The sequence below is a fragment of the Nansenia antarctica genome, assembly GCF_963989245.1.
Source record: "Nansenia antarctica genome assembly, chromosome: 7".
Taxonomy (NCBI): Eukaryota; Metazoa; Chordata; class Actinopteri; order Argentiniformes; family Microstomatidae; genus Nansenia; species Nansenia antarctica.
In genome coordinates this window covers 19,802,398-19,818,366 of record NC_137677.1, presented here as the reverse complement: position 1 = coordinate 19,818,366, position 15,969 = coordinate 19,802,398, and the positions used below count along the sequence as shown (strand labels likewise).

The following is a 15,969-nucleotide window of genomic DNA, read 5'->3' as shown; positions in this document are numbered from 1 at the left end:
GTTCAGTTAAAATAAAAGTATAAATGTAAAAGTAAAAATATGTACAGTGTACAATTGTCAGCACCTGAGAAATTAAGTGCCCCCCAAGATGGGTTGTTTTTTTAACAGTCTGGAAAAAAATAAAATAAAAATGGGCATCCGAAGTGAGAGTTTACCTCGATCAATTCCCTTCATCGATATCACATTTCTTTCACAATTTTGCATGCTATACGATGCCACATTTTTTTCCCCGAGACGGTAAACACGGCCTAAGTCACATCCAGTTTTCTCCAACTGGAGAATGTGTCATGTCCGGTTTCAACTCCAAATTTCCATACCATTGGTCGGCCAACCCCCCCAAAAAATGTTAAAAAATAAATAAAATAAAAATCTGATACATGAGAAAGGTCAAAGGTCAAAGATGGTGCCAAAATATCTCCAAATGGCCTAAACATATAGGTGTCCGCCTAAACATACCTGTACTAAAACAAGTACAAAGTTGCATTTGCTCACATTACTAGCATCAACTTTGCCCCAAGTACTAATAAGACCCTGGAGTACTGATTCCTAGATGATTTGGGCTTGGTTATCAGGTTTCCAAGGTGATATTCACTGTAAAAGCTGTTTTTTTTTTAGGCGGAGACTGAATTTGAGATGTTTTATAATGTTCTAGCTCTATTTGCTCTGACACAGTAACATAGATTTGGATTCTGACACTTCTACAGCCACCCCACAGGTGTTAGCTTTCATTTGATAACAATATCATTATGAAGGCCCTTGTGATTGTGGAGATATTCTATATTCACTGTGGGCATGTCATTTCGAGCAGAAAACCAGAAAAATTAGGTGGATAAGAAGACACTTATTTTCACTTCCTATGCCTAAACATGAACAACATTGGCTAGGACAGGGCTGTAGTTCTGTACCAGTCCAGAGCTACTCTAAACTTAGTAACACATGACTAGTCACTTCGCTTTGCTCCTTCCCAAGTCATACTCATACCCCATGTTTTTACCCCTAATTTTTTGTGGGAACATTGTATTACTCATGAAAAAGTATGGCTAGTTTTAATACAATGTTCCCACAAAAAATGTGGGGTACGAGCATGACTAGGAAGGAGCAAAGCAAAGTGACTAGTCGTGTGTTATGGCTACCCTAAACTACAGGCTTCTAAAGAGAGTCTGGCTGGTAAATTGGTGTAGCCATTGTAGCTGGTGGCATAGGAGCTCCATATGGAAATGTGGTTGTGTCAGCCAAAGAACCTGGATACATAGGAGGATACATACAAGTGGGTGGTGGTGTAGGCATCATACGCTGCATAAACTGCATCATCATTAGTCGATTATCATGAGAGCGCCTCTCTTCAGCCTCCATTCTTTTAATATCAAAGTCGAGGCGTGACCTCTCGAGATCCAACCGCCTGCTTTCCACCTCCCGCTCCCATGCGAATCTCTCCTTTTCATGGCTGAGAGAATCACTTTCCTTGTCGTGGTCAAGCAGTCGGTCAATACTTTTATCCAGAGCTTCCATGATTTTGGTCTTTCTGCCTCTTCTTTTTTGTGCAACTGTAAAAAAAGAAACAGCCTGCTGAATAAGAACTATTTTTTTTTGGTAATTGATCATTATCTTACATTTTGATAATTGCATCCATGAGATGGAGGTATATGAAACACACTTCTAAAATCAGAATGTATATTAGTAGACCTCTTACCTTGTGGAGTGCCATTGGATTTGCTTGTGCTGGAACTCTGATCTCTGTCAGCTGCTCTGCCAAAGTCAGTCTCAGTATCAGGGGGTTCAGTGTGGGATTCTGAAATAAACAACAGCCACATATTATTATTATTATTATTATTATTATTATTATACTAGTAGCAGTAACATGATCTAGTCTACTCACTGTAAAAAATGGTAGTACTAGTATAGTTGTTGTGGTAGTCGTACATCCACTCACTATTTGTAAAAATATATTTGAAATAAGGATGGTGATATCCAATCTTACCAGATGGCTCTACTACAGTCTCATCACCAGAGCTGAAGTTGTCCATGTGAGCATGTCCAGGATTAGTCATAGGACGACAACCTGTTGATATCAACCAAAGTTCAGTTAGTTAGCTGTCCATGTAGAATGCTTATTATGATAATGTTACAATTCAGCCATCCATTTAGCCATCCAGCCCATCTGCTAATTATCCAGCCACCCATCTAGACAGTTAATATTAGCAGACACAATTGCACCAGCCAAGTAGCTAGTTGGGCCTAATAACGTTACACTGCACTAGCAAGTGCTAGCTAGCTACATCGTTTGCCAACCAGCCATCTAGGAAGCTGCTAGCACTAGCTAGCTAGCACTTGCCAACTAGCTAACGTTAGCCTGCTAGCATGCAATACAATGTTTAACTTACCCAAAACAGCATCGATTTCGGAGAAGTACTGAGAGTACATGGGGTCCGAACCGGTTCTCCTGTTGTGCTTGATGCTTTCTCTGTATTTCTTTTTTAGGTATTCGATCCTTTCACGGCACTTCGTCGTTTCAAATCTCGTCTTTACCGACGGATATTTGTCACAGACCTGCTTGTAGATTTCATCCCAAATTTTGTGGTTGTGGATGGATTGCTCGAAAAGGCGTTGGATGCGTGGTTCCCCCCACACTGAGATGAGACATAAGGTCTCCTCTCGGGTCCAGTGTCGCGTTTTAGGCGGCATGTCTGACAAGTACTTTTCCGAAAGAACCGTGAACACCTTCTTCTTCTGTGGAGTTACAGCTGCGTTGTGTTGTGGGTCTGACGAAACATCCGGGAACAGCTTCTTCTTCTGTGGAGTTAAATGACAGCTACACGTGCGTTGTGTTGTGGGTCTGACGAAACATCCGGGAACAGCTTCTTCTTCTGTGAGGTTAAATGGCAGCTTGTACCCGAAACGCAAACATGCATGGAGATTTTTTATTCCATCCGGATCGGTCATTAAAATCACTGGGGTCCTAGGGTAAAAAAATATTACCGAGGTCCTCAGGTAATTTATATGCCGTCCGGACAGGGCTGATGAGTAGACCTACTAATAAATGTAGGGCCGGTTTCACAGACAAGGCTTAAGCCTAGTCCTAGACTAAAAAACATCTTCAATGGAGATTTTACATTGAAAGTGTGATTTAGTCCAGGACTAGGCTTAAGCCTTGTCTCTGAAACCGGCCCCTACTAATGTTTGTTTTGTTTTGAAAATAATAGCAGATTAGGAAATCCTAAAACAGCGCTGTGAAAATAATAGCGGTGCTCTTGAGTTTACAAATAATAAGCAGAGATCAAGCAAATAACTAACGCAGTGCGGAAATAAAATACCTGGGCGTTTAAATTGAATAAATTAATGGAAATTAGTCATTGGATGAAGCGTTTAAATTAACGTCATACTTAAAAAACGGGAATTATGACAAAAAAGAAAACTCAAGCCACTGGCAGAGGAAGAATTGTATTTAATCAAGTGTCCCGTAGCGGCAGACTAGGAGCATGCACACGCAACATGAATGAGATAAAACCATTGCTTGTTGATGGGGGAAATGTCGACAAAGTGAATGAGACATTTGATCTGCTTATAAGTGAATTAAAGGATGTTCATGAATCTGTGCAAACGATGTTGTCTGATGAATTAAAGGAAAAAGACAGAATGGAATGGTATGAACCAAAGATGGACACTTTTAATGATTTTATGGCTGAAGTGGGAACATGGAAAATGACCCAAGCAAGGAGATTCGCAAACTCTCATTCAACCACAGGACAGTATTTCCAATGTATCTAAAATCTAACGGATCAAAATCATCCTTAAAGACATCCTCTTCATTGTCCTCTGCACGCCACGTCTTTTTGTGTGAACTGCAGGCTTGTTTTAATGTCCTGTATCTCCCTGGTTATTACCTCCATTTTGGTGTTTGTCGAGTCCATGAGAAGTTTCACGAAGCCTTGGAAGTTTTCCTGCTGCTGCCGTAACAGCGCGGAGAACATCTCCTTTTGTTGATGCAGTAGTTCTGATACCTGCGTTAGTGAAACGTTCTCTTCATCTGGCTTCACTTCAGCTTTTTCCGGTGGCATTTTGACTAGTGAAATCTAATCAGAGAGTAAGGTTGTGTTTTGACTGTTTCAAGTTTGCAGTTAATGTTCAGACTAGTGATGGCGAGATGAAGCCGACGCTTCGGAGCGTGTGTCGAGTAACAGAGGCAGATTTTTGTGAAGCGCGTAACGAGGCGTGTGTTGATGACGTATATGGTAAGAGCGACGCTTCGCCTTCCGGCCGTACCACGTGACCGATTCGGGAAGTGGCTCGGATTTGGCGCGAGACTCGAAACATAAAAGGGACAGATGAACGCAATGGATTCCCCCTCACAGTTTGTTGACTTGCGACTTTATAGTTTGTTTGTTTGCAATCTTTTGGAGCTTCTTTTTTTTGCGATGGAACCAGCGAGAAAGAGGAGATATTCCCCTGTCTGGGAACATTTTGATCTGATCTCTCCTAATAAGGTATGCACTATGCACATAGTAATAAATAATAACTAGTGTACTATACTGTAAATAAATGTGACAACACAGTGTATCGTCCCTTGTTCTAATGTCTTTCTTCTAATTTCTGCTATTGTAAAAGGTGAAGTGTCTGGTGTGTTCAAAAGAACTTGGATACAGCAATAACACTTCATCTATGCTGAGGCATTATAGAGCCCTGCATGAGAACAAGGAGACCAACCAAGGTGGACCAAGCTCAGGTAAGCCTTTTTAGGATGCAATGATAAGACAGCATACAAACATACCATTACAGGGTACGTTTTTATTAGACAAGATTAATTTATATTTTAAATATGACTAATGAATGACATCTGCAATTGAATACTGCATTTTTTTTCATCAGCACTGAAGAATGATGTGGATGAGGCCTTGGTCAATATGGTGATTGAGGATTGCCAGCCCTTCACCATTGTGGAGGACAAAGGGTTCAGAAAGCTTGTTAAAAGCTTTCAACCCTACCTATGTTCTCCCCACAAGGCAGGTGTGTATGTGAGCACATGAAGCATTTTTCCCCATTTCCCCATATATGCCATTCCAAGAGTGTTCCCTTCTTTCCTTTAGGCTTTGAAAGCTATGGTGGAGTCCAGATATCAGGAGTCCAAGGAGAAAGCCAAAGCCATTGTGTTGAAGGCATCTGCAGTTAGCTTGACAACAGACATGTGGACCTCCATCAACACTGATGCATATCTGGCTGTGACCTGCCATTTTATAGATGAAAGCACCTCTTTGCACACTGTTGTTTTAGGGGTGCTATATTCCCCTGATGCACATACTACTGTGAATTTGGCCACCGTCAAAGCAGCACTTATGGCCCAGTGGGGTATTACCACCAAAGTATCTTGCATGGTGACGGATGGCGCAGCAAATATGGGTGCTTGTGCCAAGGAGTTGCGCTTGCGTCACACAATTTGTGTGGCGCACACTTTAAATTTACTTGTAAAAAAGGCTATTAAAGAAAACAATGTGTTGGCTGACATCCGGGTAAATTCTCGGAAGATTGTGGGCTATTTTAAGAGCAGCACCAATGCAAAAGTGAATTCCTTTCTTTCATTGCAATATTCTAAATGACGCTGTTTGGTTTAAGTTGCTGCTGCAGTGACTCTTGAATTAATCACTTTTTGTTGGCAAATTTTATAGGAGAGGCTGACACTGGTGCAGGCGCAAATGGGCCGGCCGGCACTGAAGCTGATCCAAGAGGTGGATACACGCTGGAACAGTACGTACCATATGCTGCAGCGTGTGTATGACCTCAAGGAGCCTATAGCAGCAGCTTTGGCCGGCCTACGTACTGACATTGTCCCACTCACATTGGAACAATATGACATCATCGCAGAATGTCTAAAAGTGCTAGCCCCATTCAATGATGCCACAGTTGAGCTGTCAGAGGAGAAGAGAGTGTCCGGTTCAAAAGTTATTCCTCTTTTATCAATGCTATACCACACACTGGAGGAGGAGGAAATGGGATGTGTCCAAACACAAGAGAGCATGGCAATGGTTGAGAGTCTAAGAAGACAATTAAAGGATAAGCTGTACTCATTGCAATCAATGAGCGTAATGTCACTGGCGACACTGCTTGATCCACGTTTTAAAAAGATAGGATTCTTTAGCCCCAATAAAGCAGCAGAGGCCGAAAATCTCAATTTGGAATGTGCTACCGTTATACGAAACAGCGCCGCCTCCTCCTCTTCCTCCTCCTCCTCCTCCTAGTCATCACAACCCCCCATATCAGAAGCTTCGCAGCCTGTGACTCAAGGTAAAGTATACTGGATACATTCTAATTGTCTTATTGTATATATTCACTGACACTGACAGCCTGTTTGTCTGTTTTAGGTAACAAACTGTGGCGTCGTTTAGACACCACAGTCATGCAGGCGAGGACCCAAAATGTAACTGCAGACGCAACAGTGGAGGTCCATACCTACCTGGCTGAACCAAACATCGAAAGGATGCAGAACCCCCTACAGTATTGGGAAGAACACAAACATGTGTATCCTAATTTGTATAAACTTGCCGTTAATTATCTATGTATCCCAGCTTCATCTGTGCCCTGTGAAAGGATATTTTCTAAAGCAGGTGAAATCGTCTAAAAAAAAAGAAACCGCCTGAAGCCCAGCACTGTGGAGAAATTGTTATTTTTAAATAAAAATGAATAAATGAATAAAATGTTGTTGTTACGTATAGTACGTATATTACGAGACACCGGGGGGTCACAGTCTGTAATTCTATGTAGTGTCCTGCCATTCTCTGATCAGTCTGCGTGCGGCTATGGAGCTGTGTTGCGTGGTATTGAAATGGGTTATGTCCCGCGGGCCGTACATCGCATTCACATACAATCTGAATTGGTTACTGTTTTTTTTTCGGTCGCTGTATGTCCAGAGTTACCCATTAAAGGAGTGGCATTGTTGTTGGGCAACAATATTGCTGGGGGTAAGGTGACTCCTACGTTGGAGGTACTGGATTCGCCTCAATGCAGGGAATCTGAGACAAAAGATGTTGATTTGTTTCCGGTGTGCGCTATAACTCGTGCACAATCGAGTCGAGGCAGAGAGGAGGATAGCGATGTTTCTCTCTGTGATAGTGTGATTATGCAAGCCTTTTCTGAAAGGGATGAGAACCCGATTGTTTCAGCTTCTCCCAGGGAGAAAGTGGTAGAGTTACCATCCTCCCCGAGTCCTACCATACCATCCGCTGACAGCCTATCTCTCCCTGTAACCGGCGAGCGATTGCGTGTCGCTCAAGTAGCTGATCAGTCATTAAACAAATGTTTTTTACATGCAGCTAGTGAGGAATCTGAAATAGGGGGCAACGTAGTTTATTTCCTTAACGATGGGATATTAATGCGTAAATGGTCTCCTCCTAATGCAAATGGTTGTGAGTGGAATACTGTAAAACAAGTGGTTGTGCCTGTGGGTTATAGACAACAGGTGTTATCTGTAGCACATGAGAGCCAGTGGTCAGGACATTTAGGTATAACTAAAACTTATCAGCTGATATTGAAACATTTATTTTGGCCCGGACTGAAGGCGGATGTTGCCAAGCACTGCCGCTGTTGCCATACTTGTCAGATGGCGGGTAAGCCAAATCAATCCATTCCACCCGCACCATTGCATCCCATTCCTGCTATAGGGGAGCCATTTGAACGTGTAATAATTGATTGTGTTGGACCTTTGCCTAGGACTAAAAGTGGAAGTCAGTATTTGCGCACTATTATGTGCGCTGCTACTCGTTTTCCCGAAGCTGTTCCGTTGCGTAACATATCAGCCAGCTCAGTGGTGAAAGCTTTAACAATTTTTTTTCCACGTTCGGTCTTCCTCTTGTTATACAATCTGACCAGGGCACTAACTTTCAGTCTAAGCTTTTCAAACAAGCCCTAAGAACGTTAGGGGTACGACATGTTGTTTCCAGTGCCTATCATCCTGAGAGTCAGGGTGCATTAGAACGATGGTATCAGACGTTAAAGGCGATGCTTCGTAAATACTGTCTAGAGAGTGGGAAGAGTTGGGATGAGGGAGTGCCATTCATGTTGTTTGCAGCTCGTGAAGCTGTTCAGGAATCTTTAGGATTCAGTTCCGCGGCACTTGTCTTTGGACATACGCCTCGCGGTCCGCTCAAATCACTGCAGGATAAGTTCCTCTCAGCTGAGTTTAGTGCGGAGCGGAATGTGTTAGATTACATTAGTCATTTTCGTGAGCGTTTGCATCAGGCTAATACCATTGCAAAAGAGTCTCTGATTAGTTCGCAAACAGTGATGAAGCGTCATTATGATCGCACTGCTGTTTTTAAAAAGTTTCATGTAGGTGATAAAGTTTTAGCTCTATTGCCTATTCCAGGCGCTGCGCTGTCGGCGAAATTCTGTGGTCCGTATGATATTCGTGAGTGTCTTAGTGACACTGATTATGTGATCAGTACTCCCGAGAGACAGAGAAGTACTAGCGTGTGCCATGTGAACATGTTAAAACGCTATTACTCCCGTGAGGAATCTAAAATTAGTCAGGAGACATGTAAAACTGTCCCTAAGCCGGTAGTCACTGGCAGCTGTGCCTTAATTGTGACAGAGTCTCTGTGCGCGACCGATGAGGATTTGATGGCACGTCATTCCTCTAATCAGAGTACTCGATTGGTCAACTCGGAAATGTTAAAAGTGTTGCCCACTCAGTTAACTAATTTGTCAGCTGGACAGCAAGTTGAGGTAATGGAGTTGATCAAGCGTTTTCCGTGTATATTTGGTGATGTGCCGAGTCAAACTACTGTAATTCGACATGACATTGATGTTAAGGGGGTGCGGCCTATCAAACAACATCCCTATCGTGTTAACCCGACAAAAAGGGCCTTGATGAGACAGGAAGCTGAGTATTTATTGCGTAATGGGTTAGCAATCCCTAGCTCTAGTGCTTGGAGTTCTCCCTGTTTACTAGAGATGAAACCTGACGGTTCTCCTCGTTTTATAACCGATTTCCGAAAGGTAAATGCAGTTACTGTTACTGATTCATATCCTCTCCCACGGATGGAGGATTGTATTGACAATTTGGGTACGGCAAAGTATGTTAGCAAATTAGATCTGCTCAAAGGTTATTGGCAAGTGCCCTTGACTGACCGCGCCTCCCAAATTTCTGCATTTGTGACACCTGATCATGTTTTACAGTACACCGTGATGGCTTTTGGTATGTGCAATGCTCCCGCCACCTTTCAAAGGTTGGTAAACACCGTTTTAACAGGGGTGTCTAATTGTAATGCTTACCTTGATGATTTAATTGTGTACACGTCTACGTGGGAAGATCATTTACACATTTAGGAGGAAGTGTTAAAACGACTTGCTAAAGCTTCGCTAACAGTAAATCTGGCGAAATGCGAATTTGGACAAGCTACTGTCATTTATCTGGGCCGACAAGTGGGTCAAGGGCAGGTGTTACCTGTGGAGGCAAAAGTAGTGGCCATAGCCGAGTGTCCCATCCCTAACACTCGGAGGGCACTGCGCAGATTTCTGGGAATGGCAGGATACTACAGGAGTTTTTGCAGACATTTTTCGACTGTTGTACACCCATTGACCAGTATACTCAGCCCTAAAGTAAACTTTGTGTGGAGCAAGGAGTGTCAACATGCGTTTGACAGTGTTAAATCACTGCTAAGTCATGCTCCCGTGCTCGCGGCTCCTGATCTTGGTAGACCATTTAAGTTAGAGGTGGATGCTAGTGGAGTTGGAGCTGGGGCTGTGCTATTGCAAGAGGACAAGGATGGGGTTGACCATCCTGTGGGATATTTCTCTAGAAAATTTAACAAACACCAATTAAATTACTCTACAATTGAGAAAGAAACGCTTGCTTTGCTATTAGCTCTACAACATTTTGAAGTATATGTGGGGTCCAGTTCCTTGCCGGTGGTGGTGTTCACCGATCATAATCCCATTGTTTTCCTATCTCGGATGTATAATCACAATCAACGTTTGATGAGATGGGCTTTGATAGTACAATATTACAAATTAGAAATAAGACATAAAAAGGGGATAGACAATGTGCTAGCAGATACTCTCGCTAGAGTATTGGAGGAGTAGGCGGGCAGGTTGGTTTGTGGTGGTAATAGCAGTTGTAACCTGTCCGAATCCTTGGGTTTGTGTCTTAAGGGAGGGAGTGTGACGGCTATGAGTAGCCTGGTTGTCTGTGTCTGTGTCTTTGTGTGTATGTCTCTTTAACAGCCATAAGTCCAGTTCAGGGGATCCACCCCCCCCCCCCGTGATAATTGCCAATCAACTCCAGCAGTGGTCAATCAACTCCAGCCAATCGACACCAGCCAATAATCAACACCAACCAATCATCAGAGGTAGGGCTGGGTATCGCCACTGATTTCCCAAAACGATTCGATTCCGATTCACAGCTCGATTCACAGCCCGATTCGATTCGATTCACGATTCGATTCGATTCGATTCGATTCCGATTCGATCTAGTTACAATATACATTTTTTGCTTGAATATGAAAGAGATTCTCTGAACTAATGCTATAAATGGTTCAAGGAACCCTATAACATGTAGCATTGTTAAACATATCAATGAATTGACTCCAAAGCAGTTACATGAGTGTACTTTTTATTTACATATGACTTTGCTTTTGTCCAGCTCATCTCTATCGTCACATTTTTAAAATCCAAAAGGCACCCAGACATCTGACTTTAAGCCTGGTGGTGACTTGAGTGTCCCTGCCATCGCCATGTTTTTAGATTTTAGTGTTGAGACCTCACGTTGCGTGAGATATGATAAATTATTGTAGCGCGAGATCTGGCCACGAGATCTCGTTGCGGGTTGAAGCTGCAAGCAAAAAAAAAAAAAAAAAAAAAAAAAATCGATCTCGGGATTTATGAATCGATAATCGCTCATTTTAATGAAGATCGATTCAGAATCGGGAAATCGATTTTTTGAACCCAGCCCTAATCAGAGGCCACACCATACAAAAGACCCTGAGAGAAAACCAGCAGCAGCTGTGTGATCCATTCACACAGTTTGTTAGGTGTTTCTTTGTTTAGTGATATTGTTAGTACCTTGTTAGAGATCATTTTGGTTATAATTGTGTTGATACTTTGATTAGATGTTTTGTTGATATTTGAGTTTTGGAATCTAATAGTCACTTTATACTTTAAGGAATTTACACTACTTTTGTTTTGTTGTTTTAAGAACCATCCTCGGGATGTGTTTATTGTTTGTTTCGTTTTGAGGCATTTGTTTGTAGTTTCTAATTCTATTTTTATCCGTACCATAAGACTTTTAAATTGTCTTTGCATAATAAATATCTTTATATTACTCATAACACCTGTAATTTGTTACTTCTTCTTCACCCTAGAGAACTAGAACGTAACAACCGACCACAAAAACCTGGCCTACATTCAGGGGGCGAAGCGGCTCAATTCACGACAAGCCAGGTGGGCGCTGTTTTTCACTCGCTTCCGCTTCTCCATCTCCTTTAGGCCAGGGTCTAAGAACACTAAGCCAGACGCCCTCTCCCGACAGTTTGACCCGGTGGACCTAGTAGAGAGAAGCCATCCCATAGTTCCAGAGACCCTCATTGTTGCCCCCGTGTCATGGGGGATTGATAGAGTGGTTAAGACGGCACTCAGACGGGAGCCTGATCCTGGGGGGGGACCTCCAGGGAGGCTTTATCCCCAAGGCCGCGCGCTCACGGCTGCTTCAATGGGCGCATGCGTCGTCTCTCACCGGTCACCCCGGGGCTGCCAGGACCCTGGACTTTATTCGTAGGAGGTTCTGGTGGCCCACAGCGGAGAGGGATACGCGCGCCTTTGTGGCAGCCTGTCCGGTGTGCGCGCGCAGCAAGACCTCCCGTCAGCCGTCAGCAGGGCTCCTCCGACCTCTCCCCATCCCCAAACGTCCTTGGTCCCATATCTCCTTGGACTTCATCTCGGGTCTCCCTCCCTCCGACGGGTTCACTACCATCCTGGTGGTGGTGGACCGATTCTCCAAAGCGGCCCACTTCATTCCTCTCCCCAAGCTCCCCTCAGCCCGAGAGACGGCCGACCTGGTGGTACAGCACGTCTTTCGAGTGCACGGTCTCCCGCAGGACGTGGTGTCTGATCGGGGCCCCTAGTTCGCTTCCAGGTTCTGGAAGGCGTTCGCTACCAGCCTCGGCGCCTCAGTCAGCCTGTCCTCCGGCTTCCATCCACAATCCAACGGGCAGACGGAGCGCGTCAACCAGGATCTGGAGGGCGTGCTGAGGTGCTACGTCTCCGGCAATCCGGCGACGTGGAGCCGACGGCTGGCGTGGGCGGAGTACGCCCACAACACCCTCCTCTGCTCTTCCACTGGACTGTCCCCCTTTCAATGTCAGTATGGTTACCAACCCCCCCTATTCCCTGAGCAGGAGGAGGAGGCGGAAGTGCCCTCCGTCCAGGCCCACGTCGGTCGCTGTCGTCGGACCTGGAGGCGGGTGAGGGCGGCGCTTCAGCGGGCTTCGGTCCGGTCCCAGCTTCAGGCCAACCGCAGGCGTCGCCCGGCCCCGATCTTTCGCCCGGGGCAGAAGGTTTGGCTCTCGACCCGGGACCTTCCTCTCCGGGTTGAGTCGAGGAAACTGGCGCCTCAGTTCGTGGGACCCTTCAAGGTGGTGCGGCGGGTGAACCCGGTGGCATATAAACTGCTACTTCCACCATCCATGCGGGTTCATCCCACCTTTCATGTGTCCTTCCTGAAACCGTTCCTTACATGCCCCCTGGCCCCACCACCCCCCCCCCTGTCCCCCCGCCGCGCATCGTTGATGGACAAACGGTGTACACGGTGAGGAGGGTCATGAATTGCCGGCGGAGGGGTAGGGGGTTTCAGTTTTTGGTGGACTGGGAGGGGTATGGGCCGGAGGAACGGTCCTGGGTGCCTCAGAGGGATATACTGGACCCTTCCCTGATCGAGGACTATCGACATTTACATCCTGAGGCACCCAGGTGAACGGCAGGTGCCGTTCGTCGGGGGGGGATACTGTCAGGTTGGGGATCGCTCTACCTTGGAGCGACCCGTTGGCGCCCCCTATGTTGTGTATTGTTTCTCTGTCTGTCCTAATTGTGAACAGCTGTGAGTGATTGTCTTGGTCTATTTAGTTCCCCCTGTGTTTTCCCTCTGTGTCGATTGTTCACTTTATGTTGTGTGTGTGCGTGTTCTCATAGTCTTGTCGCAGCCTTATCGCTCCTCGTATGCCCAGGAGATAAGTATCTTATGACTATTGCTAGTACTTTGTTTTGCCTTGTTAGGAGACTTGCTTTCTCCACGTTTGTTTCATCGCTTACTGTGCGGTTTATTATTCTTGCTTGCTCAAATAAAGAGTACCTTTATTTTGGAATCATATCCCTGCATCGTTCCATTCTGTTCTGCTCTGCATCTGGGTCCAAACACATTGACTAACCGTAACACTTTGTCTTACTTTGATAATCCCAATAAACCGCCATGCCATTCAATAAACCCAGACAAGCCAAACCATTTTTTAAATCTCAGAACTTTGATCTAATACTGTCTGTAGCCTACAGAGCATGCCTTCATCTTGCAAGTGTAAGTTATTTTAGCCGACTACATAACTAACAGCGCATATTTGTTTCTGTTGCTTTTCTTTAGATGCTTTGGATATCCTGGCTATAGGACTATCTGCAGAACCCCAAACACCCACCCTTGGAATTCCACCAAATGTAAGTATAATAAGTTTATCAGACACCTAACTACTCTACCTAACCATACATGTTGATACTGTTGAGGTACATGTTGGTACAACAATACATGTTGAGTCGGGGGCCCTCAGTTCTGTAGCCAGAAGGGCCGAGGGTACTTCAGGGGCCGGGCGCAAGGAGAGGGTCCCGCCAGGCAGCGGCCGCGGGGGGGGCCCGTGGTTACCTTCAGGGGCCCGGGGCCATGGGACCACGACATAGACACAGCCATGCATGATGGGAACTCGCAGGACGGCAGTTCTCAGCGCCGATTCAACCCATATGGAAGGCCTCCTCGGAGAGGTGACGGACGGTTTGGAGGAAGAGGAAGGAACAGGGGTCAATGGTTCAAGATGACGATACCCCATGGCAAGAAATACGACAAGAAATGGTTGCTCACAGCACTCCAGAACCTGTGCTCCGTACCCTTCACACCTGTACAGCAATGCATGGCCAAGCGTTTTGACGGCTCCCAGCAAGCGTTGGACCTGAACAACATCCGCACCGACCCAGACCTAGCGTCTCAGAACATCGAGGTGGTTCTCAACAGAAGAACGTGTATGCAAGCCGTGGTCAAGATCATCGAGGAGAACATCCCGGAGCTGGTGTGTCTGAACCTGAGCAACAACAGACTGTACAAGCTGGACGAGGTGGCCGAGCTGGCCAGCAAAGCGCCACACCTGAAGACCCTCAACCTGTCCCACAACGAGTTGAAGTCAGAGCGGGAGCTGGACAAGTTGAAAGGTTTGAAGCTAGTTGAACTCTGGTTGGACCGCAACCCAGTGTGTGGCGTCTTCAAGGACCAGCCCACCTACATTAGTGCGGTCAAGGAAAGGTTCCCCCGGCTGCTCAGACTGGATGGACATGACCTCCCCCCGGCGATAGGGTTTGACGTGGAAACACCCACCACCCTCCCCGCCTGCAAGAGCAGCTGTTTTGGTTCCGATGAAATCAAGGGTCTCATCTTGCGTTTCCTGCAACAGTATTACAGTATCTATGACGCCGGGGACAGACAGCCTCTCCTGGATGCCTACCATGATGCTGCCTCCTTCTCCCTCAGCACGCCCTACTCCAGCCAGAACCCGTCCAGGTGCAGTCTGGGAGAGTATCAGAAAGACAGCCGGAACATCAAGCGGCTCAAAGACGTCTCGACACGGTTCCGCCTGCTGAAACACACGCGTCTGGCCGTCGTGGCGTTCCTCAACGAGCTCCCCAAGACTCAGCATGACGCGGCCTGCTTCAACGTGGACGTCAACACCTACACTAGCACGTTACTCTCGTTTACGGTCAGTGGAGTGTTCAAAGAAGTTGACGGTAAATCTCGAGACTCGGTCAGGGCCTTCTCTCGGGTCTTCATCACCGTGCCAGCAGGGAACTCTGGGCTGTGCATCGTGAATGACGAGCTCTTCGTCCGCAACGCCACGACGGAGGAGATTCGCAAGGCGTTTGCAGAGCCGGCCCCCACCCCCTCCAGCAGCCCCGTGCCCTCCTTCACCGCCCCGCAGCAGGAGATGCTCTCCGCCTTCTCCCTCAAGTCTGGCATGAACCTGGAGTGGTCGCAGAAGTGTCTTCAGGACAACGAGTGGGATTTCAGCAGAGCTGGGCAAGTCTTCACACAACTGAAGGCTGAAGGCAAGATTCCAGATGTCGCCTTCTTAAAGCTAGACCGAGTTGGATAATACCTTATTCTAGAAAAAAATAGTTATTCAGCGAGTTGTAGACAAAATGCAACTGTTGTTTACAGTTTTAAAACAGTTTTTTTTTTTTTAATTGGCTTTTCCAGCACCTTCAATGTCAGTCAGGGAGACCATGGAACAATCATCCACTATCTGTGTTGTAGCTGTGGGGGTTCACATGTTGCGAGGCGATATGAACACTGTGAAAGTTCACATGTTGCGAGGCGATATGAACACTGTTCCAAGGCTGGGTACTGTACTCGGGGCCAACACATTCAATGTTATCTGGAGATCTTCCTCCTCTTGGGTTTCGGCAGCTTGACCGGTCTGTCTCTGGATGGCATCTGATGAACAGTGCCCGACATCTTGTCCAGTTCACTCATTGCTTCGTGTATAGCAGCTTCTAAATGATTATTCAACTTCCCAGCTTTCCTGTTCCTCTTCGAGGCTCTGTCCAGTGCCTCCAGGTCATGAGTTAGTGTTTTCAGGTTCTGTGTGATGCAAACTAGTCACCTTTCGGCGAAATTCGACGTTTTTAACTCAAAATAGGTCATCCACGTGAATCATGGAGATTTGCACAAAAAACTAAACTAAACAA

At 45.8% G+C, this 15,969-nt stretch overlaps 1 protein-coding gene across 1 annotated transcript; it reads left to right on the top strand.

The window, feature by feature from the left end:
• Positions 1-5,093: 5,093 nt before the first annotated feature.
• LOC308162479 (nuclear RNA export factor 1-like) lies at positions 5,094-15,374 on the top strand (the record flags this gene model as incomplete). The annotated part of the gene is made up of 5 exons (XM_080536629.1): positions 5,094-5,159; positions 5,658-5,805; positions 11,599-11,841; positions 12,154-12,635; positions 13,791-15,374. The coding sequence occupies 5 exons, from the start codon at positions 5,094-5,096 to the stop codon at positions 15,372-15,374; spliced, it is 2,523 nt and encodes an 840-aa protein (XP_080392755.1).
• Positions 15,375-15,969: the final 595 nt, after the last annotated feature.